Here is a 23398-nt window from a genome sequence, read left to right as displayed (position 1 = left end):
GAAACACCGAAGAATTAGCTGAACTGGGAGATGATAACTCCTAATTGGAAGCAAATGAGGACATCAAATCTCGTTCAGAGCTTTATTCAAACTCAAAATTATTGTGTCTTATAGTGCAAACATTGTATTTTGATCTTTTTTGGGGCAGAGTTCCCTTGCTTCATAGAAATTTTTGAAGCTGCATTGAAACGTTTTTAGATTTGTGTTAATTTTTAAGAAAGGTTTAGATAGGAGACACTAGCAGTGTTAATGCTCTTAATTATTTCATTCTTTTTTGAGGGAAAAAGGTTCCCGGTTAATGCTTGAAGAATAAGTTTAGAAATTTCGAATATTTTAGAGAAAAAATCTATCAAAGCATAAGACATCTCATTGCTACAAAAGGAGCTTTAAAAATCGGCAAGGGAAGAAATGATCACAACATCAATCTTGAATCTGAGTCAAAGTGTGGCAATCCAAAAAAATGGGTTTAAAACAACGTGCGATTACGAGAGCAACAACTTTCGATTCGTTTGCAAGTTCATAGATTTAAAGGGAAAACACATTAAATTAATAAGGTGATTACATAATGTTTCAATGATCAACAGAATTTGCTCTCCCCACACAAAGAGGCAGGAGACACCATCTTAGGTTGATATTTGGACAAACACACGATCATGAAACATGATACAGGATCCATAACTTTTGCAAAGTTGTATCTGACAAAAATTACTGAAACCTCACAAGAAAAACATCAAATAGGAGATTCTACCTCTGAATTTGACAAAAAAGAGGACATCAAATTTTATCTTGAATCTTTGTTGGCAGTCATTCTGGAACTCTAAAGTTTTGTACATTATTGTGAACATTATTGTTAACTTTAGCCATTTTTTATGCAGAGTTTCTTTGTTTCTTAGAAAGTTATAACGGTTCCGGAATAACTAAGCGAAAATTTGAATACAGTTTTGTAATTTTCATGGTTCCCTAGTTTGATCTTAAACAAAAATCTGGTGAAAAATTTCTTTTCAGGTTTCAGGAATATCTTAACAGAGAAGAAAATTTAACCAATTATATTAAAGTTGATTTCATGAATACGGATTAAAGTTACGAGCAGAAATTCGTTTCATATTAGCGCTTAGATTAACTTATTAAATGAAAGCCATAAAACAATTTGAGATCCTGTTACATGATTACAAAATATTTTTCCTCGTTACTATTGTTTTTGTTTTTTTTGTGAAATAAATTTTTAAATATTAGTTCCTTCAAATATAACTGCAAAATCATGTAAAATCTCATGTCCTTCGATGATTCGTTTTTTAAAGTTATTATAGTACACCATAGTACACAAAAAGTTTTAACTATAGTTCAAAAAAACTTTGCGCTGTTCGACATAAAATCAAAATGAATATCTTGAAACCCACACTTGCGAAATTTTAAATAGATTCGTTTAATCACTTCAGACGGAATGTCCTACACACGCATAAATCTTTGGAAAAACACTGACTTTGGAATCTATGCAATATAAGTTGATTTCTTGCACTGTTAATGAAATTAAGCAACAATTTTGGCTATCACAAATCCTTTTTTCCATTAAAAAACTTTTTAAACAACTTTGTAGGCATTCAAAAATAGGCATAAGAACATGCATTGTCATCTGTTCAGTTGATTTCTACATTCTGTTCTTTATTTACGCAGCAGTCAAGCTCACATTACTGAATGAATAAGGCAGAATAAATTAGTGATGCTAAAATACAATTTTTTTCAGACTTTGTTCAAACAACGTTCGGGGACTTCGCAGAATTGAGAACTCCACGATATCGTGACATATCTCGACGGTTTTTGAGTCATGAGCTGTTAGTATCAGCTTTCAATTTAAAACAGTTTTTATGGACTAACGTCAAGGTGGAACTGGTGCTGATGAGCCCAAAATAATGGTCATATTTGTCTTTACTTCATTCCCCCGTTGAGAGGTCGACTTTATGAAAAGCCTTATAAAGTCGACCTAGGGGGTATTTCCCTACCTTAAATACACGGTCGACCTACTTTTAAGGGTCGACCTAGAGTCTTTTCATAAGTCTACCAACGGTCTTTCCGTACCCAATATCGGTCGACCACTGTCTTTTCATATATCGACCAACGGTCTTTTCATACCCGGTACAGTTGACCTAAATTCTGATCATAGGTCTTTTTTACCAAAATTATAGGGTTTAATAGGGTGCAGATCTTGGTTATTTCTCAAATGGCTGGTGTTCAGTTGAGCCGTGTTTAAAATGACCGATTTTCAGATTTGGCCAATACATGGCACAGTCTTGAGTCGTGTGTTGAGTCGCCCCGAACATTGTAATCACATTTTGTTTGTTTTTATTTATTTCGTGGAGACTAGTCACTTTTTACAAGGAAGTGCATCCGGGTATCCAAACTGAATAAAGAGTAAAAAAAACACGACAGTATAACAGAATGGAAACATATTTAAAAGATCGATCTTGGGAAAACAAATTCCTGTTTTAAAAAAAGACAAATTTGTTTACATGGTTGAGAATGGATTTGGTTGGTCTTCCTCGTTTTGTCTGCAAATTTTTGTACGCAAAACCTGAAACGTCTAACATGATGGTCTAACATGATGGAAACGTCTATGGATGATGTTGTCAACAGCTTAGTTCCTCAATTTAGCAAATTTTCGCTGTTTTATATCCTAATGGCAAGATTCTTCCAAAAGAAGTTAGTCTTGCAAAATTCTTACAAGATTAACTCTGTCTTGCGTGATCTTGCAAGAATTACTCTGTCTGGTAAGATCTTATAAGATTAACTTTTTTGCAAGAATCTTGCAAGAAGATCTCACAAGACTAACTTCTGATTTCGACTGGTATGCAATTCAGACATTATATACCTTATAGGATCTCTCTCAGAAGACAGACAAAAGAACGCGTGTAAGTTTGTGGGTGGCTAACAGGAAAAGGGTACTTCAAAAGAAACGACGGGATTAATGACAGTCCCTGTGGAAAAATTTACGATTGAAACAAATCAATCAACAGCCAAACACTGGCTAAATGGAGCTCAATCTAAATATAACACTTGTGCCGCATTTCCAAAATAATGGTTTCCTGGGAGGTTTCGAAAAAAATAAGCTTTAATTAAATTTCGCAATTGGAATTGCAGAGACTCAAGCGATCTCCAATCAGATCACTCAAAGCTTTGTCCCCTGATCCAATCGTGTCAGATTGAGACGGCCTCTGGTCACATCTGCGCTCGATTCAACAAATTTCCCTAACAAATAGTGCTATCTTAGCGTGAATGTAGCCATCTCTGATTTTTCGTGCGACTTTCATGCGAGCCTAACTTTTTGCGCCCTTTTGTAGCAACCAACGCTCCTTCTGGTCAGACAATCATCCCTACTTTGCCTTCTGATCAGACCATTCTCTAGTACATGTCACAGTTACTTGAATATCGTAAAAAAAACTTGCGTTTTCAACATAAGTTTGATCATAAATACTCAACATAGGTTTGTAAGATTTTGCATGTTGTCCATGTTAGCACAAAATTTATCGTGGCAAATTTATTGACAGGTTTCATTTTGAATAGCTTAAAGTACTTTCGCGCAACCATTCGTCCAGACTTATGTGCGACCCTTGTTTAGACTATGTTCAAACATTGGCGTTTGGTCAGAATTTCCTGTAAAATAGGATAACACCAAGTCCCGATTTTGATCTCTGATCAGACTTTCGTGCAACTTATTATCAGAGTGCAGTCAGACGTTGGTCTCTGATCAAACTTTTGTGAGATCTGTGAGCAGATTATTGTGTCATCATAACACGATACTCCCAGTGTACGGCCTCAAAGTTGGACTTATTGGACTTAACAAAGTTGGCTTAGCTCTGGCGTTTGAAAAATTTTTTGAAAACCTTAGTTCGATGTTTTTCAAGTAAAATTCAAACACAATATTTTAATGTGCGCCACACAGATATGCAGGCTCATCAGGTCCAGATGAGTGTGCAGTGACACCTGTGCTATTTGGCTAGAATTTTCAAGGAAAATTTTTTTCGTTCTGTAGAGTTGAAAAAATTTCGAAACATTATCAGTGCTTTTGTGCGTCACGTTTTTTCATTTCACATTCTGAATAATTGAATCTGCTTTGATGTCGGTTGTTTTATTTCCGGACAAAATGTAGTTTTATGCAGACGTTTTTTAGGAAGGTTTGTGAAGCTTAAATTTTACTGACTTGAGTAGAAAGATTGGCAAGTTTGCGGGTGTTTTTACAAATTTTATGTCTAAAAAAAATTCCAATCAAAACAGTCATTTAGTGGGTTTAAAAAACTAAATTAAGCTCAATTAGAATGTTTGTGTTGTCGTGAATTTTGATAACAATTGTTATCTGAGACCTTTCATAAAAAGAAATTCGTCTCAATTTCAATGTTCAATTATAGAAATTTGCTTTTATTTAATTTATATTTTGCGAAGTCTTTCCTGTAGTTCACCGCTGCCCTTCTGTCTATAAACCAACTAATTCCGTCAATTCCTGTTTTTTTAAAGATTGTTGAAGAAAGGGAAATTTGATTTTTCAACCTTCCACTTTTGTTCCTAATATCGTTAATTTTTAAATGTCGACTGGGGTTTACTTACTTTTGGGATGTCCGAGATAATTTTTTGTGGTAAGTCTAAAAATATTGGAGTTGAAAAAATATTTTGAATTAATTATGCTTTATTTTGTTCGCATTTCTCATGACAATTGTCAGAAAATTTAGAAAGCAGAGAATTAAACTAGAAACTTAAATCATTCTTGACCTATCATTTCCTGGTTCCAACGAAAGAAAAAGATATTGGCTACAATAATACAACAAACTTTTATAATTTGAAGTCATATATGGCAATGAGCGAGCTTTAACACTTCATCTCTTGTTTTTTTCACGGCTGAAGTTCAAAGTACATTGAACAGGTGCCAAAATGAATGCGACTGATTCTTGAGAAACCGATACGCGTTTGAAATTTATCCGAACGCCCATTTGATTTTAGCCGAACTTTTGAAACTCACGAAGTTCAATTCGCTTTTATTTGAACACAAATGCTTTTTGGAAATTTTTTTGCTGTAAAACTGAAGTTCCCGGGTCAAATTGGGACGGTTATCTGCTACGATCTTGCAAGACTCTTGCAAGACTCTTGTATGATTATGCGTCATCTTGTAAGGGCTCTTACAAGACTCTTACCAGATAATAATAATAATAAATTGTTCGTAGTGCCGTTATCATAAAATATTAGCAAGAAAATACATACATTGTACAAATACAATCGATTACAATTTGTGACACTACAATGTCGCCATTAAACCTAAATGGTTTGTTTTCAGGCACCTCACGGAAGAGTAGTGCAATTTTAATCGAAATAATACTAAAAAAATGAGTCAATAAAAGAGTTGATATTATTCAATGCCATTTTAGGCATACTTTCTAGTAGAGTTTAACTAGTGAAGAAACTGTGTGTTTGTAGCAGCCAAAAATTTTGCTCTAATGAGCATGAAAAAGTCTGTTTAACTGGTGAAGAAACTGTGTGTTTGTAGCAGCCAAAAATTTTGCTCTTATGAGCATGAAAAAGTCTGTCTAGCAAGTCCTGGTTACCAATTATATAAAGATTCAAATATGTATGGCAAAATTTTTTTATGTTTGCTTCTTTTATTGTTTTAACATCTTCAATAAAAGAGTTGATATTATTCAATGCCATTTTAGGCATCCCAAGAACTCTACATTTCAATGAATTACTATAGAATCTTTGTCTGCTAATTTTTACATACTGTCCACGATTTCTCTTTTTCTTGATATCATTAGGGTCCGAGTCCACTATTATGGTTTAAAAAACTTCACTTAGCGGTTGCTTTTTTTATTAGTTTACTAGTACTTTGAATATTTCAAAAGCATGTAGCTCTAATGCGAAAACTTTAATAGAAACAACTCTATTGTCAGCATAAAATATAGTTTGGCTTTCTATTGATTTTAGTGTTGAAACGTCGTTTAGGTAGATAATGAAAAGCAGTGGATCGAGAAATGATCCTTGTGGGACTCAACATTTAACGCTTTTCTTTTCAGATTCAACTTTTCCTATTTTAATATATTGGAGTTGGTCTTTCAGATACGATTCAATCATTTTCAGTACCGTTCCTCGGAGTCCGTAGTGTTAACACTTTTTTTAGCAGTAGCTCATGGTTCACTGTATATAGTTATGTTTTTTTTATTTAAACCAGTTTGCTCTGATTTCTTCAGTTAAGGAAGCTATGGCGTAAACAGTAATTAATTTGCTTCGAAAACCAAATTGATTTTTTGAAAACGTGTTGTTTTTGCTCAAAAACGTATAAATCCTTTCATATAATAGTTTTTCAAACAATTTGCCAATGGCCGGAGGAAGTGAGTTTGGTCTGTAGTTTGTGGGTTCGCTACAATCACTGTTTTTGAAAAAAAAAACACAATTTTGGCTATTTTCAGGCACTGTGGAAATACGCCATGATTCAGACACTCGTTATATAATGTTTCAAGTAGTGGACTAACTGCCCGAGAAATTTTTTTGAAAAAAAAGTAGTTTATGTTGTGGCAGTCTAAAGTTAACTTTGATGGAAGCACTCACAGTGTGTCAATGATTTTGGAATTGGTTATTGGGAAACATGGTATTTGTGTTAGTTTCAATTTCATACCTCTGCTTTGTATCAAACGTTTTGCTAGCTCTACTCCAATGTTTGCGAAAAAAGTCTTAAAAGTTTCTATGTTTTCTACTATTTGTTTATTGTGGTGAGCCGGTAGAATTTTATCCCACGTTTCATTGAAGAGATTGAAGAAACTTCTTTTGCTATTGGCTACTTCTTTTTAGATCTTATTTTGGTAAAAAAATGTTGATAGTTTTTGTTTGATCAGATTTCTGACAAGTTTGCACTGAGCCTTCTAATCATTTTGCAGACCATTATTATCATGGTTTTTTAGACACAAATTTCTTAGGAACTTTTTTTTGCCGCAGTATTTTTCACCTGATTACCTATCCATGTTTTTTGCATTCCAGTTTTAGCTGAACCTAGTATTGGTAGACTTTCGTCTAGGGTATTAATCAAAATTTCATGTAGTTTTTCCAAAGCCTTATCGGGGGACCATTCACTGCCATTACAGGTAATTACTTTTAATTTGTCTATCAAGATATTGTTGAGTTCTTCGACAAATTTACGGTTCTTTAAATTGACCCATTTTGTTGTAATCTTTTCGTTCCTATTGGACGAGTTTTCCAGAGATTGTTCAAATGTTAGTGTTACTGTATGATGGTCTGAAAGGCCGGAAACAGTAGTGTGGACAGTAGACTGAGTGTTTGAACAAAACGCATCCAGTGTTGATTTCGTGCTCAAGGTTTTGCGTGTTGGTTCAACGTTTTCATCTATAGAGAGGTTATTTCCTGCCAGCAAAATGACTATTTTCCAAGAGTTTGCACTAATATCCAAAAAGTTAATGTTGAAGTCTCTGGAGAGTATATGCTTAACTTCAGGATCAATTGGTAAGGTATCAAAGTAATTTTCTAGCCTTTTAAAAATCACAATGTTCTGTTTTCTAGACGGAATATATATACAAGTAATAATCAGATAATGCTGCTTATCTGCTTTGATCTTTATTGTAAGAGCCTGCAGATCGTTTTGATCGCATTTTTTCACTTCAACAAAATCCAAGTCGTTCATTACAAAAATTCCTACTCCACCCCCTCTTTTCATTCTCTCACAGCTGCAAAGTTTTTGGTATTCTTTCATTGAGAATTGTGACGTTTCGTAGTGGTTCTTAAATCAAGTTTCTGTCAGGCAAAGTGCTATTGGTTTAGATTTTAATGTTTCTAAATGGATGTATAGCAGATCAAAGTTTTTCTGAAGGGAACGTATGTTCTGTAGAATATTGTTTTGCTTATTTAAAATCATCTTTCTGTCTAAGTTTGGAGAATGTAGAAAGGAAACAACTAAATTAAATACTGCAACTGACCTTGATTTTGGTAAGCTGTAGATTAGCATAAGAACATGTCTTCAGCTTGCTCATAGGTCCCAATTTACCTTTTTTTGAATAAATTTCTCACCTCCCCTTTCATTTTTTTAAAAAAAATAAATTAGGTTTACAGCTGGAAAAAGGAAAGCAAATGTTAATTCGCGGATATCGCAAACAGACAATGCAATAACCGAGTTATTTCTCACATTGATTGCCTTTGTCAGTCGCGTATTTCACGACTAGGCAAAGAACGGCCCGCGGAAATCGCAAGCAGAGAATAACTCAGCCTGAAAAAAAAAGAGAAAAAAAATGAGATAGAATCAGTTTTTGGTTTTTGAATGTTTTAGAATAGAAAAAACACACACCCCTAACGGCTCCATTGAACATCTCTTCCGTCATTGTGACGATAAATATTACAAATTAAATCATAAGCAGTAAAAGCAAACACAAAGAATTGAGTCTGATCTCAAGCTTGTTTCTCATTGTTTTGTTTTTCTGTTATTGTTGTCGACAAATTGTCTTTTCTTGGGCGGAGACGTTATGTTTTCCTCTGATCGATTGTTCGGTTTTTCGTTGTCGTAGTTTTGTTTTCTTTTAATCGCCTGTACTTTATCAGGATCCTCCAGCTCGTTGACTCTCATAAACTTTGGTTTGTTTATGCCGTTCTCAACCAGCACTGACACTACACAGTTGTGTATGGACACGATCATGTTGCTTTTTTTTGCTTCGTTGGCTATACTCGCTTCACTCTCTGGGAGGAGTTCGTTGATATACATGTTTTTTTCTGAGGGAGTGTTTTTTTGTTGGGAGTGTTTTTGGGAGTGTTTTTCTTTTTTGAATAGACGTTGTTTTTATCATCAAAATATAGGAATTTACAGATTACCGACGGCAATTGCATCGCATTTCCAGTGTTGGGCAGTATATGGCAAGCCTTTATGTTCTCAAAGGGAATGTAAATTTGCAAAAAAAATTTAGTGCTTCTGCAGTCACATTGTTACATTTTCTCGCATCGAATGGGGGTTTTACGATAATAATGGAATCCTTTCTTGTATAACACTCTTGAGCGCGCAATCATTCGTGTAAATCTTCTGTTGTCTTCTTAAATTTATTGATTTCTTCCGACTGTTTTTGAGAAAAATTTATAACTTTTTCCAACTTGGAAACTATTGTATTTACCGCGTCTTCTGTGTACTTTTTACTCACAAGACCTGAAGAGCCTGGGTTTCCACTTGCATCATCCATTCATTGAATCCTTCAAATGATGATAAAAGATAACAAATGTTGTACGTTTTAACAAAATAACAAGAATAGAGAATTGAATATAAAGTTCTTATGCCTTAAAGTTGTCAATATTAATACACAGTTGAAGCGCAAAAAAATTTAGAACATCATTTTAGCTGAAGGTCAACGACCGCTTCCTGTTTGTGAAGTCACCTTCACCTTCAAATAACCGTTAATTTTGCAAGGTTCTTAGCAGATAACCGTTGTTATTATAAGATTCTTATAAGGGTTCTTTTGGCTATCGTTTTTAAGATCGATTTGCTGCTACGCCAACCAAAAACACTTATTTCGGAACTCAGGCGAGCAACTAACTATTGCTGAGACACATCTTAGAGAAATAAAAAAAACCTTAAATTCGCTATAATGTCTCCAGAATTTTTAAATCGCTTTAAAATTTTTAAGTGCAAATCTATAAGCGTTCTATGAAAACCTGTTATATGCATTTTTGAAAAGTGAAGAAACTCAATGAAACTTTTGACAAAATAGAGTTTAATTTGAAAAAGTTTTTGTACATATGCTGATGCAGCAGAGGCCTCTACAGTGGTTTTATACATTCTTTGATGATAAATTATTGATAAGTTTTTGCTGTGATCTGTGTATTAAAAAGAGAACAAAAACTAAGTCTTCTTTATTTATCCTACCTACAAGCAAATATAAAAGAAATGCATATTAGAATAAAAAATTGTTGTGATGAAATTGTGAGAAGTACGTAAGCGGAAGGACAGAAATAAGCAGCGGAATTAGCGGAGTTGAGCCGATTCTTAAAAAACTCAAGTGCACAGAAACAAAATTAAAACCAAAAAAATGGTGCGTTTCCTTCTTTTGAAAAGCAAAAGTTGGGAAAACGTTGTTAACATTGCCACATTTTTGTCAACTGATTCAATGCCTTGAGAAACAAAAGATTATTTCTAATTGTCTAGCACAAACAAAGATTATTTCTTTAACTTATTTCTTTAATTATGCTTTAAATTTATCCCGAACGAAAGCTAACTGAACCTAGACATTTGTATCAACTAGTCTCTGAAGTTTCACGTTCGACAAAACGCAAAAAAATGGGGGCCAAAAAGGGTTCAGAAGAAATAATCAGCGTTGTTGTGTAGATCTCTTCTGAAAAAGAAATAGGTCAAAATAGCGAGCACTCAGTAACATGCAATTTTTTGATTATAGCAGCATATTATTTCCACAATTTTTTTCTTCTTTTAAAATAAAGATTTGTTGGTCTCATATTTTTCTTTATCAAAAAAAGAAAAATTACATTTTAAGTAACATTTTTAAAGAAGCAAAGAAATAAAAAAATAATTGCACGAAATTGCAAGAATCGACCTTCTTATGCCTTTTTCTATTCGAAAAAAAGAATAAAGCATTGTGTTTTAGTTCTAATCAGGCAAACAATTTGCCGGTGCTCCATGGGTTTCTCAACTGGACCAGAAAATCCTAAAATTTCAGATTTCCTAAAAAATTAAAACTATAACCTCGACTTACTCTTTCATTCTAATTCTTTGGTTTCTTGTTTTTTTTTGATAAAAACCATTAGTAAATATAAATCAAACTGGGGACAACTGTAGTGTTATGGACTCCATCTAGCGTTTGCTATTTTGGGGATGGATTCCATGGCAGAAAAGTAGACAAAAATCTACGAGGTCATCAAAAATGGGTAAAAACTCTGAAATTTTAATTAAAATTTTTCTAAGTGCAAAAATTCACTTTAAGTCTTCACTCAAAAGAACTTTTATAGAAAAGGATCTTTTGATTCTTAGTTTGCTTCTTAAAGCCAAGACCCAGAACCCGTTCAACCGCTGCCATATATGTTGATCATGGATGTTCTCAAAACCAGCCAAAAATGGTCTGACAGAAATGTGTGGCTGTTCTAAAAACACTGTTTGCTCTGAAGCACAAAAAGGACGTTACATTTCAAAGTTTTGAGATGATTTTTCAATCTCATTTTCTCTGACTATCACCAGAATTCATGGTTACTTTGTCGTGTTGTTTGCAAAGTTATTGCGCTGCGCAAAGTAGTATTTCATGAAAAAAAAATACAAAAAAAGTAGCGTCCGCAAATTTTATCAGAACTGTGAGCATTCCGATTTTTTTTCTTTTTTGTGGAATCGTGGAAGCAACAATCGTACAGATTATTGGAGATGAGTTAGCAGGAAACTCAATAAAAATCAAAAACTGTCTGACAAAAAACTGGTACCAGCAAAGGCTCTCTCGTTTTTTTAAAAGCGTGAAAACTTTACATTACGTCGAAAGCCCTACAATTTTCGTGGAGTCGGCGTTTGCGATCACGAATAGCATTCTATTGTCAATCCATTTCGCGTGGTATAAAATTGATTAAATTGTGAACAACAATGACAAGAAATGCGGCGGACAATCGGAACAAAATTCCGTCACTGATCTTGAAAAATCACGTTTTTATGTCACAAATGTCAGCAATTTGTGAGTGGGGAAACTGTGATCACAGTCCGCAATTTTGAGCATGATTATTTATTCCATTTCAATTTTATGCCGCTCCCTAATTTAAAAATAATTATGCTGCGGTTAATTTCAAGGACAGAAAATTTAAAATCAAGGACAGAAAATTGTCAGCTTTGTCCACAATTTAGATTTAAGAAAAGCACACAAAAAATGCGCTGCAATTAGCACGTAGGTATCTGTTCTAGATCATCTGACATTGAATTTGACTCAGTGGCAATCATTCTGAATGGCGTCAACCACTAATTGAGGCAAAACTAGGCTTTATTATAATTAGCGTCAGATTTTTTAATACAAGTCACTCAGTGCTTTTTTCGATATATTTAAAAATAGCCATTTGATTATGTTAATAAAGCCCTCCAGTGTTGTTTTTATTTATGGATAAACTTGGTCTTATGTTTGTTTTGAAACAATTCCCTCAGTACTGTTTCATTTTATAGATAAAATTGGTCCTTTGATTAATTTAATAAAAATCCCGTGTATATAATTAATTACAGTTGTTATTGATTGATTTAACAGAAAATATTCGTTGAGAAATTTTTATACGAAAAATTTGTCATGTAGTTCATAAGTCATTTTGCATGACTCGTTGTTCATCAGTCGTTGGTAGTAATTTTTTCTCTGTTAGTGTTCTTTCGTCTATCAGCTTTTGCATTTAAAATCCATCCTGACTCTTTAGGGACAATAGTTCCCCCCTCTTTGTGAAAAAAATTTAAGCAATTGAGAGCAATTAAAACAATTAAGCTACTTTCTAACTATTAGCCCCGTGTAATAGTGATTTTAAAGTTGCGGATAATAAAGACACGGATAATAGTTACATTAATTGCGGACAATAGCGACCCAGACAATAGTGACAAAGACATCAAAAACTGTGGAAATAAGTGACCATTAAACCGCGGAAAATAGTTACCTAGGCGCGGATATTAGGGACGTAAGTTTGCGGATAATAGCGGCAAAATCTGTCCTCCTTTCTCGCGCGCCATCAAGTTCCGCAATTGCGGACATTTTTGACGAATTCCTAGATTTTTGAGCAAATTTGAACTAGTTTCTGTTGGCGTTACTGTTGCCCACGAAAGCCTATAAAGCCCTATCTTAAAACATGGGAGAACGGACAACGCTGGATTCAGAAAGCAAAGCAAATTTGATGCCTTCTAATTTGTTGCCTATATATTTTCCCCGAACAACTGGAACAAATGCGCAATTTTTCAGCTTTGTAAATGGAAACAACAGAGATGTGGGGTACGACATCGGACTCATTGAGCTGCGCACAATGGTGCGGCCTGTTCACGAAGCTATTCGACGTTGTAATGGATCCCAGAAGGACAAAAATTATTTATACACAGTTTATGGTTTGTTCCGATTATGTACATAGTTTTAAAAGCACTTTTATCAATAACAATTAAAATGCTTTTTCCTTCGTTGCCTGGAAGTATTAACCTCTAAATGACCCCTGATGCAAAAGTTCTCCAAAATGAAAAGTAAAGAACTCGCCTTCTTTTCATAGCTCAAACCAGTGTATCCAATCCTGCGAGTCCTGTCGGGAATACCGGGAATCCTACCATTTCTAGGACAAAAATTAGTGAGACACGTTCCTTGATTTCTTTCGGGATTATTTTTGAAGTCAGACGGGTTTCCAGGCAATTTATTGGAAAATTTCTCAAAAGTCATGATCAGATTCATAACTATATTGGTTTTCTCGAAAAAGTCAAAAAAATGTCTAAAAACCCTTGGAGGAGGTTCTGTGTCTCGCATGTCCTGTCAGGAATCTTCCCTGACAGGATTTCGTGCGGGGATATGCGTGATCCTACTCCACCCGTACCCTACCTTACAATCCGCGGTAAGTTACCCGGTTAGATCATCAGATCTTCCCAACTTATTTCCTGGATCTTTGCGGGAAAAATCTTGGATCTTATCAGGGCTACTCGAATTCAACGCATTGGGAACTTTCTTTTGTTTCCATTAAAAGAAACGTCAGTAACAGCAGATCCTATAGGTTGATTTTGAAGATTAAAAAAAAATTAACGAAAAGTCTCAAAGTGAAATTTAAAAGAAGTTTAGTGAAACATTAAATGAATCCCATCAGGCACGTCCTTCGGTGGGGTTCAGCTCACTGATCCTGTCTTAAAGCATTGGTTGTATCAAAACAGATCATTAATGACTACTTTAACCAATCACTTTTTCTTTTTTTTGCATTCAGAAGCAAGATAGATGTGAGAAGACGTGTAGATATCAAAGAATTGAGACCGAAGCATTTACAAATATTTGTTTTCCCTGGGGTTATTTCATTTTCAATTAGCAATTCACCAACTGGGTAACCTTGCAAGCTCCTTTGACCAAATCGGCGATTTAAAAATGATGAGTTATGTTTTCGCTGGAGTCCAGATGTTGGATGAAAAGCATTACACCGCAGAGGTATACCCCAAAATTTCCGCCTTACTAAAATTCGCTCGAATATGAGATACATAAATTGAACAAAATTAGGGGACATCCTTTGTATTTTTACTTTTTACCTTTACTCGGAAAAGGGGTTTCGCCAATTTTGCGAAATAAAAGAACTTTCAAATAGTAAAATAGGTCACAAGTCTTGTAGCACGTTTCCGCTCATTTTAGGTATCTATTATTTGCATTAAAAGAATCTCTAGTCCGCAATTGAGCCGAATTAAACGCGCGCTTTTTGAGCATGCAAATTGATTTAAAACTTTGAAATAAGCAATTTAATAAAGATTCAATTGAAGCTTTCAAAGCTTCAAAGTGGTTTAAATAAAGTCAACACCAAAAACAGAATTTTTTCCGAAAAATCCCTCGCAACTCAAAGGTTTTGTATGTCAATGTGGGACTGACCGATTTTAATAAGTAGTAATAAATAGTACTAATAAGAAGTAATAAGTACTATAAGTACTATAAGTACAATAAGTACTATAAGTAGTAATAAAGTAGTAATAAGTAGTAATAAAGTACTACTAGTAGTAATAAGTTAGGCTTAATTAATTAAGTAGTAATTAAGTTAGGCTTAATTGCGGATTATAGTGCGGAATCGAGTTACGTTGCGGCGTGTAAAAAAGAGATACATAAATGGAGCAGATTCGTGATACAAAGCGGGCGAAAAATAGGATACATAGCTTTTACTTTTAATTCGCGGCTTAAATTTGGACACTTTTCCGAACACGGGTTGCGCAATTCCCTTCAACTTTGCCTGTTTTTTGATAAAGTAACTATTTTTTGCATTATTGTTGCATTTTCAATGTTTTAAAATAGGAAAAACGAACACGAGATACACAAATCTGGCATATTCGCCCGTGACGATTTGGGTATACCTCTGCGGCCTAATGAGAAGAATAAACGAAGATTATATTGCAAAAAAACGTGAAATTTGTTAATTTAAACCGCATCGAAGTGTACTGCGGGTGCGAAGTATACGAAATAATTAGCTAATCCCACATCAACCCACGTAAAACAATTTGATTTAAAATTATGAATTATATACGTTCTTTTTAATGATGAGGAAAAGCTATTCAATATCATTATCATTTGGAATGCAACTCAAGAGTAGAAGCAAGAAACAGTTGACAACCTAACGATTTTTCAAATACATAATTGTATCATTTTTGAAACGAGAAAAAATTTTTGGTTAGAAATGTTGAGATTTGAGAAATAACCTAACAACTTTAAGCTTATTGTTTACAATAAAATGATTATGGTATTCTTTCAATTCATGATATTATCAGTTTTGTCTTTTTCAGGAATGGGTGCAACTAATTTCAACGAGGAATCTCCAGTTTTTCCAGATGTGTTGCTGTACGCTCGCATGGAAGAAGCAGTAAGGTATCTTGTCAACTGTGGAAAACAACCAAACAGAATATTTGATGTATGTAATCCCGTTACTGAAAAATGATTCTCTATAATGTTTTTTTTTCAATAGCTGTCTGTCCCTTTCACGGCGTTAATCAATTTTGAGGGGCTATTTTTTGCTTGAAAAAGTAACCTTGATTTCTTATCCGACAGGGTTCACAAAACAAAATCCGTTCTCGTCAATTTGGCGAAAATGATCAATATACTTCCGGGTAAAGTTTCCAGTACAAAAGCAAATAAGAGTGAGGCTCCAAACTGGTGGTAAAGTTCTTGAATTTTTCTCCCACCGCCGCCCCAAGTTCAGATCGTTTTCCGTGCGTTTTGGAAGAATTCAGCCAGTTGTCTGTGTCTTCTCACCTCACAGATGCCTTTCTTGTCAGATGCCACAGACGACAACTTTCTTGTCAATCTACACGACCAAGACTTTTTCAAGGCAATTTGACGCTCTTCTTTAAATTGAGAGAAAATTAGGGAGGACAATCCAACTCTGTGTCTCCATTGCCAATATTTCACTACAACATTTTTTTTCACTTTCAAAGTTACAGTTTCTAGCCAAGTTTGCGAAGAAAGAACATTTACTGCAATATAATTGAAGAACAAAAGGTAACAATGCACGAAACCTAAAAGGAAAATATTGTACGTAGTTTTTAAACCTAAAGTACGACAAGAGGAATTGGCACCAGCTGGGCTTCGCGCAAGAGGTTTTCCAACATATAAATAATCGGATCTTTTCCGTTTGTGCCCCCCCCCCCAGTACGTTATGCACCCGCAATTACAGAGCACGTGCCATTACATATTAAATCATTATGTAAAATTATGTGTCTGGGGGTGCAAATAATATGCGCCCACTAAGCTGGGGGGGGGGGGGGGCATAAACGGAAAGGATCCAAATAATCTTCTGTTTCAAAGAGGTAAGAGTGAAGAGGGGACACGAACAATTAGTAGCAATTTGAAGTCAAAGTATGGAACTCAAAAAATATCGGATCTTTTCCGTTTGTGCCCCCCCCCCCATTACGTTATGCGCCCCCAGTTACAGAGCACGTGCCATTACATAGTAGCTCATCATGTAAAAATATGGCACGTGCGTCTGGGGGGCGCAAATAATATGCGCCCACTAAGCTGGGGGGGGGGGGGGGCACAAACGGAAAAGATCCAAAATATCTTTTAATATCTAAAGTCAAGTTAAAACTGGAATAAATATGCTTGGCTCTCCGTTCTTTTAAAACAAACACGGCCAAAAAAACATCAAGTGTTCTGATCACGTGTTCGTGCTTCTCCTCAAAAGCTTTTAAGTGCTTCGCGTGATTTTTTTCTCTTTGGAAGGGAGCCTTTAACGGGTAGTGGACCTCTCTAAATATTTTTACACTATATTTATACTGATATAAAACTACGTTAAACCATATTCCTGAAATAATATGACTATTTATATTTTTTACGAGAAACGTATCTCAAATAGTCGAAATAATTTTTATCGGCAATTTTGTGATTTGAACAATTTTTTGATCAGCATTCTTTGAATTTCCAATATAGATCACTACCCAGGTTTAGGCCCAGACCCAAATTGAGCTATGATCAGACTATGCAGACGGAAATGACCTCTGATCAGACTTTCCAGACCGAAGTTACCTCTGGTCAGACCTTCCAGACCAAAATGATCTCTGATCAGACTTTCCAGACCAAAATGTCCTCTGATCAGACCGAACCCAGACCACTGTCCAGACTATAGTGCGTTTATGATCAGACCCAAATTCAGACCATTGTCCAGACTATAAAGAGACTATGATCAGACCATCTTCAGACCATGGTCCAGACTCAATTTCAGACCATTGCCCAGACCCTAATCAGACTATGATCAGACTCAAGTGCGCTCAAAATAGTCTGATCAGAGAAAGATTATAATTATGAACAAATCTCTTAATTTTGCTATAATATATTCATTTCATAAAAACTGGTGTTTGCAGTATTAAAATCATCTAAGGAAAAGCCAATTCTGAAAATATTGCTAATGAAAACGAAACCTAACTGTTGAGAAAAAATTTTTTATTTTACCATACCCCTTAGTTCATATTTCTGACTCAATGGATGAACTTAGACAGCTTTCCACAAGAAACGTCGTGGTCTTCAGTTAATCAAAAATTCCTCTTGAGGGGACCGGCATTTGCTATCAGCTGGACTCCTTGTTTCTGATCAGAGTCATCGGACTTTAAGATGAGTCTCTGATCGGAACGCTGCTTTGTTGTTGCCTCTTGGCAGAGCCAACATTCCTCAATAAAAGAAACTAAAAATTGAAAAAAAAATGCACTAGAAATCAGACCTTCCAGACGGAATTGACCTCTGATCAGACCGAATCCAGACCATGGTCCAGACTATAAAGACTATGGTCAGACCTTCCAGACCGAATTGACCTCTGAGCAGACCGAACCCAGACCATGGTCCAGACTATAAAGACTATGATCAGACCGTCCAGACCGAATTAACCTCTGATCAGACCGAAATCAGACCATTGTCCAGACTACTGTGCGCTCGAACCGCTTTCCAGACCCTGTAATTTCGGTCTGGGAACACAGGGGTGTGCGCTCGATTGGGTCTGATCATAGCTCAATTTGGGTCTGGACCAAAACCTGGGTAATATTTTCATTATTCTAACAGCTATATTAATCGAAGCTCAGTTTAATCCAAAAATGAATTTAAAAAATCTAATTTCCTTTTAGTAACAAAGAGAAAGACTTCAAAATTTTTATTGAGTTGAATGCGATAAACTTTTGCTTTGTTCTAGAACAAAAATGATGATATAGGAAAAACTTTGCGATATTGGGTGCAGGCTAGAGTGCCAAAAAGATTATTAGAAAACAGGGGGCTCAATTTTGGGAACTGAATTTTCAGAATACAATTTTTCCCCATTTACTCTACGATATAAAAACAAATATTAAATTAACTTTCTCTGATACTGATATAGGGAATTTGAAGAAAAATTAATCAACTAAAATTGTCGCTTAAGCGGTTTGCTGTAAGGAATTTCAAAACCAGATAACACTCAAAAACACATTGAGAGGCAAATGCGAACTCAGGCAAATTGTTGTTGGATTAAGGAAACTTTAATTTTTTTAAAATCCAAGTTTTCAATTGCATTCACGCAAAATTTCAACTATTTTCTGCACTAACTTACAAAAAAAATATTTCGTTTTTGCCTACGAGTTTCAATTTTGTCATCTATATCTGCCTCATTCTGAGTTTCAGTTAACGATAACTTCCATCTGTTAAGAAACAAAGTTTCTAAACTATATAAAGTATATTTAAGTACATAAGAGTAGATGAGGCTTTGAAAGCTGTGAAATGTTTTGAAAAATATTTTGAGCGTCAACTTGTCCCGCAGATGTAAAAACTTCCAAGGCTTTCAAAGTGAAAAAAAAATACTGGCTGAGAAAGTAAACAAGTACACAACAAGTAAAAAATTGAATTCTCTTTAGTGTTCTGATATAGCGAAAATGCAAGAAGTATCTCCTCAACAAGCCATTCAGTTTTCCAAACATTTTTAGTTGTAGCACTTTCCACTTTTGCACCTCTCCTCAAACAATAAAAATCTTTCTATATAAATTTAGGAAAAAACATGGGTAAATTTGGAGATTGCAACAGAAAAATGATCACGCATCTTTCGGTCTTAATCTAACAGGATTGGATTCCCTGAGCAATACAAAATTTTGAAAAATCAAAATAATTCATCAAAAAATTTCATAAATAAACCATTCTGCCTTTCTTATCAAAAGCTCACTTCATTATGGATCTCTGCAGTTTAAAAGCGAAACAATCAGATTTCAAAAACGCTTCCACAAAACATTTTCGTTCCAAAAATTTTATTCAATTTTACTTTTAAATAAAATTAGATTGAAATTTAAAAAATAATATGTCAAATCAACATTTCCATAGTCCCATGTTGCAGATCCCTTACAACAACGTGCATGAGATGCGGGTTTCGACAATATTGCGAACGTACAAAAATATTGCAACACACTCATTTAGCTCCAGTATAGTTTGTTTCTGTGAGGTATGATTCCAAAGTATTTGGGTTATTTCATTGTTTTTGTTCATAGTTCCCTGAAATAGTTCCGAAAATTCCTGGCCTTCTTCGATTAATTTTTCGTTTCAAAAATTTATATAGGAAGAAATTTGAAAGAAAATCGAAAGACTTTCATTGAACTCCAGTGTTCACTGCTGCAATGTTTGAAACAAGCATCTTTGTGTTTTTTTCTTGTTTTTGGTGATATGTCTCTGAATTAGTTCCAGAGATTCCTAGCGTTCTCTGTTTAATTTTTTTCGAAAATGTTGTTTATGTCAGCAATTTTTCTCCCCTTATTTGTTGCACGTTCTGCTGCTTTCAACAGACACAATCATTTGTAACTCCAGTAGGAGAGAAAGGAAATAATTCCAGGAATTTCACCATAAAAGTATCAAACAAAACAGAATAAACATCAAGTTATTACACAATACTTCTTTTTTAGAGCTCCCAAGGAAAATTTCAGAAGTTTATTGCAAATATTTATTTTGCATTGCTCTAGCAAGATAGCCGATTTTTTAAAACGTATTCCAATATAATTCAAACTTACCTAATAGTTTGAAAACGTGGCTCCCGCAAAGTACATCTAATACTGACTTGATTTTTAACCAGAAGCAACCAGACACCAAAAGTGGAAGAGATTTTTTACATTTTTCAAGATTCGATAGATACTTCACAAAAAGAACGAAAACACATTAAAAATGGTAGTGAACATTCACAAAACAACTTCAATCAAGCAGAAAGCATAGCTAGCTAGGTTTTTATTAATACAAAAATTGAGCAATTGATGGTGGGTTCTTTTGTTTGCCTAAGACTGTCAATATTTGTGGAACAATAAAAAAGAGGTAATCCAGAAGAAAGCCAGCAATTTTCATAAAAATATCATGCTATGCAATGACCGCACGGAGAAAAAACAGCCGATATTTTTTAAATCTTGAATAAACCTCCAAATTATTAGCAATTCTTGTCATATCATCCATATTATAAAATTACTTTCTATTCCATATATTATAACAGTTTGTCAAATTAGAGCCTTCATTTTTATGTGCAATAAATTTTCCGTTTTTTTGTTATGTTCTAAGTAACATTCTCAATAAAATTTATTGAAATTTAAATGAATTTTTTTAAAATTCCTCATTTGGTTTAATTCATTCAATAGGGACAGTATCTGCTTAATTATTGAAACTTTTTAACAAAGAAACCTTCTAAGGTATCAGGTGATCTGAGTGAAATGAATCAAAACAATTCAGATTTAACGTTGTAAATAATTGCTGCTGCTATGTAGATTTTTTTGAAAAGATTGTTTTACATTGTTTGGAAAACGACTCACGGTTTTGAATTCTTTCGTGTTCTATTCCACGGCCATTGCAAGAAATTATTTAAAGAATTCCTTGATATCAGAGACTAAATAAAGTCTCAGTCAACCTAATAAATATGGTTCGTAGTCAAAATTTTGAATAATTCAAACTTAAATTGGTGATTCTCGACACATTTCAGAAATTAATTTTTTCAAGAAATGTGCTATATGTTTCTGCTTTGTGTCCTGTTTCTAAGTTAAAGTTACAAAGCCAATCAGTGCAATATTTTGCGATAGCAATGAGGTTTATGCTGTATTTTTCCCGATAAGTTTCCCCAATACTCCGGCGGAACATTTACCAGGAATGCTGACGTGAATAACATTTCGTGAAAAAAATGTCTGCTTATTTTCGTTATTTTCCGAAAAAGCTGCCTTTTTATGCCGGTAAATTTCTGGGAAATACTTTGTTGTCCTTGTCAACATTTTAGGAAATTTTCAGGTTAAGTGGGAAACGTCTCAGGAAATTATCAGAATAAGTGGACAATTTTCCAGTGCAATTACAATTATAAACGGGCTGAACAAAATGTGAGGAACAATGTATTTATGGGAAAAGCCTTTTTCTTGGTATTAGAAAACAAGTGTCAAACCACTGAAAACGCTGGTATCTAAAAAAACCTTGTTAATTTCCTCTGATACACATAAGAATAAAAAGCAAATGGTAAAAGAGGCAATGTAAAGTTAAGGAATATAACATTATGTAAAATTATAAAATCATTAAATTACTTAACTAAAAATTTGACCTTACATTTATAAAAAATGGCCTAAAATTCAAACATAAAATGTTCTCACTTTTTTTTATGTACATCATGAAGTTTTGAAATAAAAATTAAAATCTAATGCTCTGAATGTCATCTTTCATATCAATTACTTTTGGGTCCTTCAAAATGTTTTTCCAAACATATTCTTTCAGTTCTTTTTTATGGAAGCTTTCGATGTTGTTTTCAGTCTAATATTAGAAGACAGACTAATATAAATTGGAATGGCCTGTGCAATAAAAGAATCAGTTAAAAGCGTATTGTTCTTTCTTATATCGAACGTTTTTTTTTACCTGTCATGTTGTTTTATTCTCATGGTAGAGAGAGGTTCAATTTTATATGCTGAAAGATCGTTGCTGAGTAAGCGAAAAAAATATTTTGAGCAATGATATTTCAAGAGAAATTAGACTGGCAATATTCTGGTATTATTCTGCTCTCTTGGCGACTGTCTAAAATAAGCGCTCTAGTTAGGCTGAAAGAAGCGAATAAAACCTAAAACGTTTCATTGGGTAAAACATCAATGGTTAGCAATAAATTGTGCCCTCTGACCTTATTAAATTAACATGGGCAGCTTATGTAGCATTTTCAGCCGTTTCAAATTTTTTCAATTATATAGCACGTGATGTCACTTTTAGTCATTACCAGAACTCTAACCATCGTGAATTAATGCGCTTTTTGCTTTTAGAGATCTACCCAAATTTGCTTGAGGGGATGGGATCCAGCCAATAATGTGGATATCAGTCGGGATGACATTGGAGGGCCAGCTGTACTTCGAACATCGCTTGACGACTGTCTATATGGAATAGCCTCAAAAATGGCTGACAGTTTGGACCATAGAACACAAGGCTCAATCTTTACACGTGTATCGTATTTTGAAAACTGGATAAGTGATGCAGAACAAACTCTTCGTACTATACAACAGATATGAAGTACCTGATATCACTTAACAATCAAAACAAACATTCTAATCCGAAAAACAAAAACAAGAATATACCAGAGTTTGATTCGGAATAAATCAGTGTCTGAATCAGAGTCTGAAACAGAGCATATTAGAGCCAAATATAACACATGAACAGACTCTGTCCATGTCCTTTCTGAAAAACATTCTTATTCAGTACTGATTTACTCTGAGATTTAGGTGCGGGAGTGCTTTGCGTAAAATTCAACATATTGCCATAATTCTCTTTGTCATACAGATTTTGTTACTGTACTCAGAAAGAATTTGCGGTGCCAATTCAGGAGTTTTGTCACTACAAAATTATTGGCTATTTCGCGGAGCGAATTCACTGTTAATTTTGTGTTTTGAAATCCGTTTTTCTTAGTTCTAATTATGAGTGCTATTAGCGACGATAAGTTAGAATTTATTTCCAAACTAGTATTTCGCTTAGCGAAATGAGGCTTAATCTGATATTGTGAAATTGAGTAAGTCGCGGGGCGAATTTCGGACTGAAAGAGATGCAACTAAACTTGAATTCAGATTCGACAAGAATGATTAAATTAAGATTAACAGAATGTGATCAGCAATTTGATCATAACTAAAATTTACAAGTTGCGGCGAACAGAATAACTAGACAGCATGAACAGACAATTATTTCAGGAAAATATGTAAACCAATTTAAAAAGCATGAAATGATGAAGATTTGATCTTCAAATACGAATTGAACAAATAAGAACTAAA

General features: G+C 34.4%; 1 protein-coding gene across 1 annotated transcript; it reads left to right on the top strand.

Moving 5' to 3' along the window:
- The first annotated feature begins 1792 nt into the window (after nt 1–1792).
- Nucleotides 1793–22859, top strand: LOC142338596 (uncharacterized). The gene is made up of 4 exons (XM_075388418.1): nt 1793–1829; nt 12918–13057; nt 15449–15573; nt 22406–22859. The coding sequence occupies exons 2-4, from the start codon at nt 12979–12981 to the stop codon at nt 22646–22648; spliced, it is 447 nt and encodes a 148-aa protein (XP_075244533.1). The 5' UTR covers nt 1793–1829; nt 12918–12978; the 3' UTR covers nt 22649–22859.
- Nucleotides 22860–23398: the final 539 nt, after the last annotated feature.

Source organism: Convolutriloba macropyga, chromosome 4, assembly GCF_964194025.1.
Source record: "Convolutriloba macropyga chromosome 4, txConMacr16.3, whole genome shotgun sequence".
In the NCBI taxonomy this organism is placed as follows: Eukaryota; Metazoa; Xenacoelomorpha; order Acoela; family Convolutidae; genus Convolutriloba; species Convolutriloba macropyga.
The sequence above is the reverse complement of the archived record's forward strand: the minus strand, read 5'-3'. Positions and strand labels throughout refer to the sequence as shown.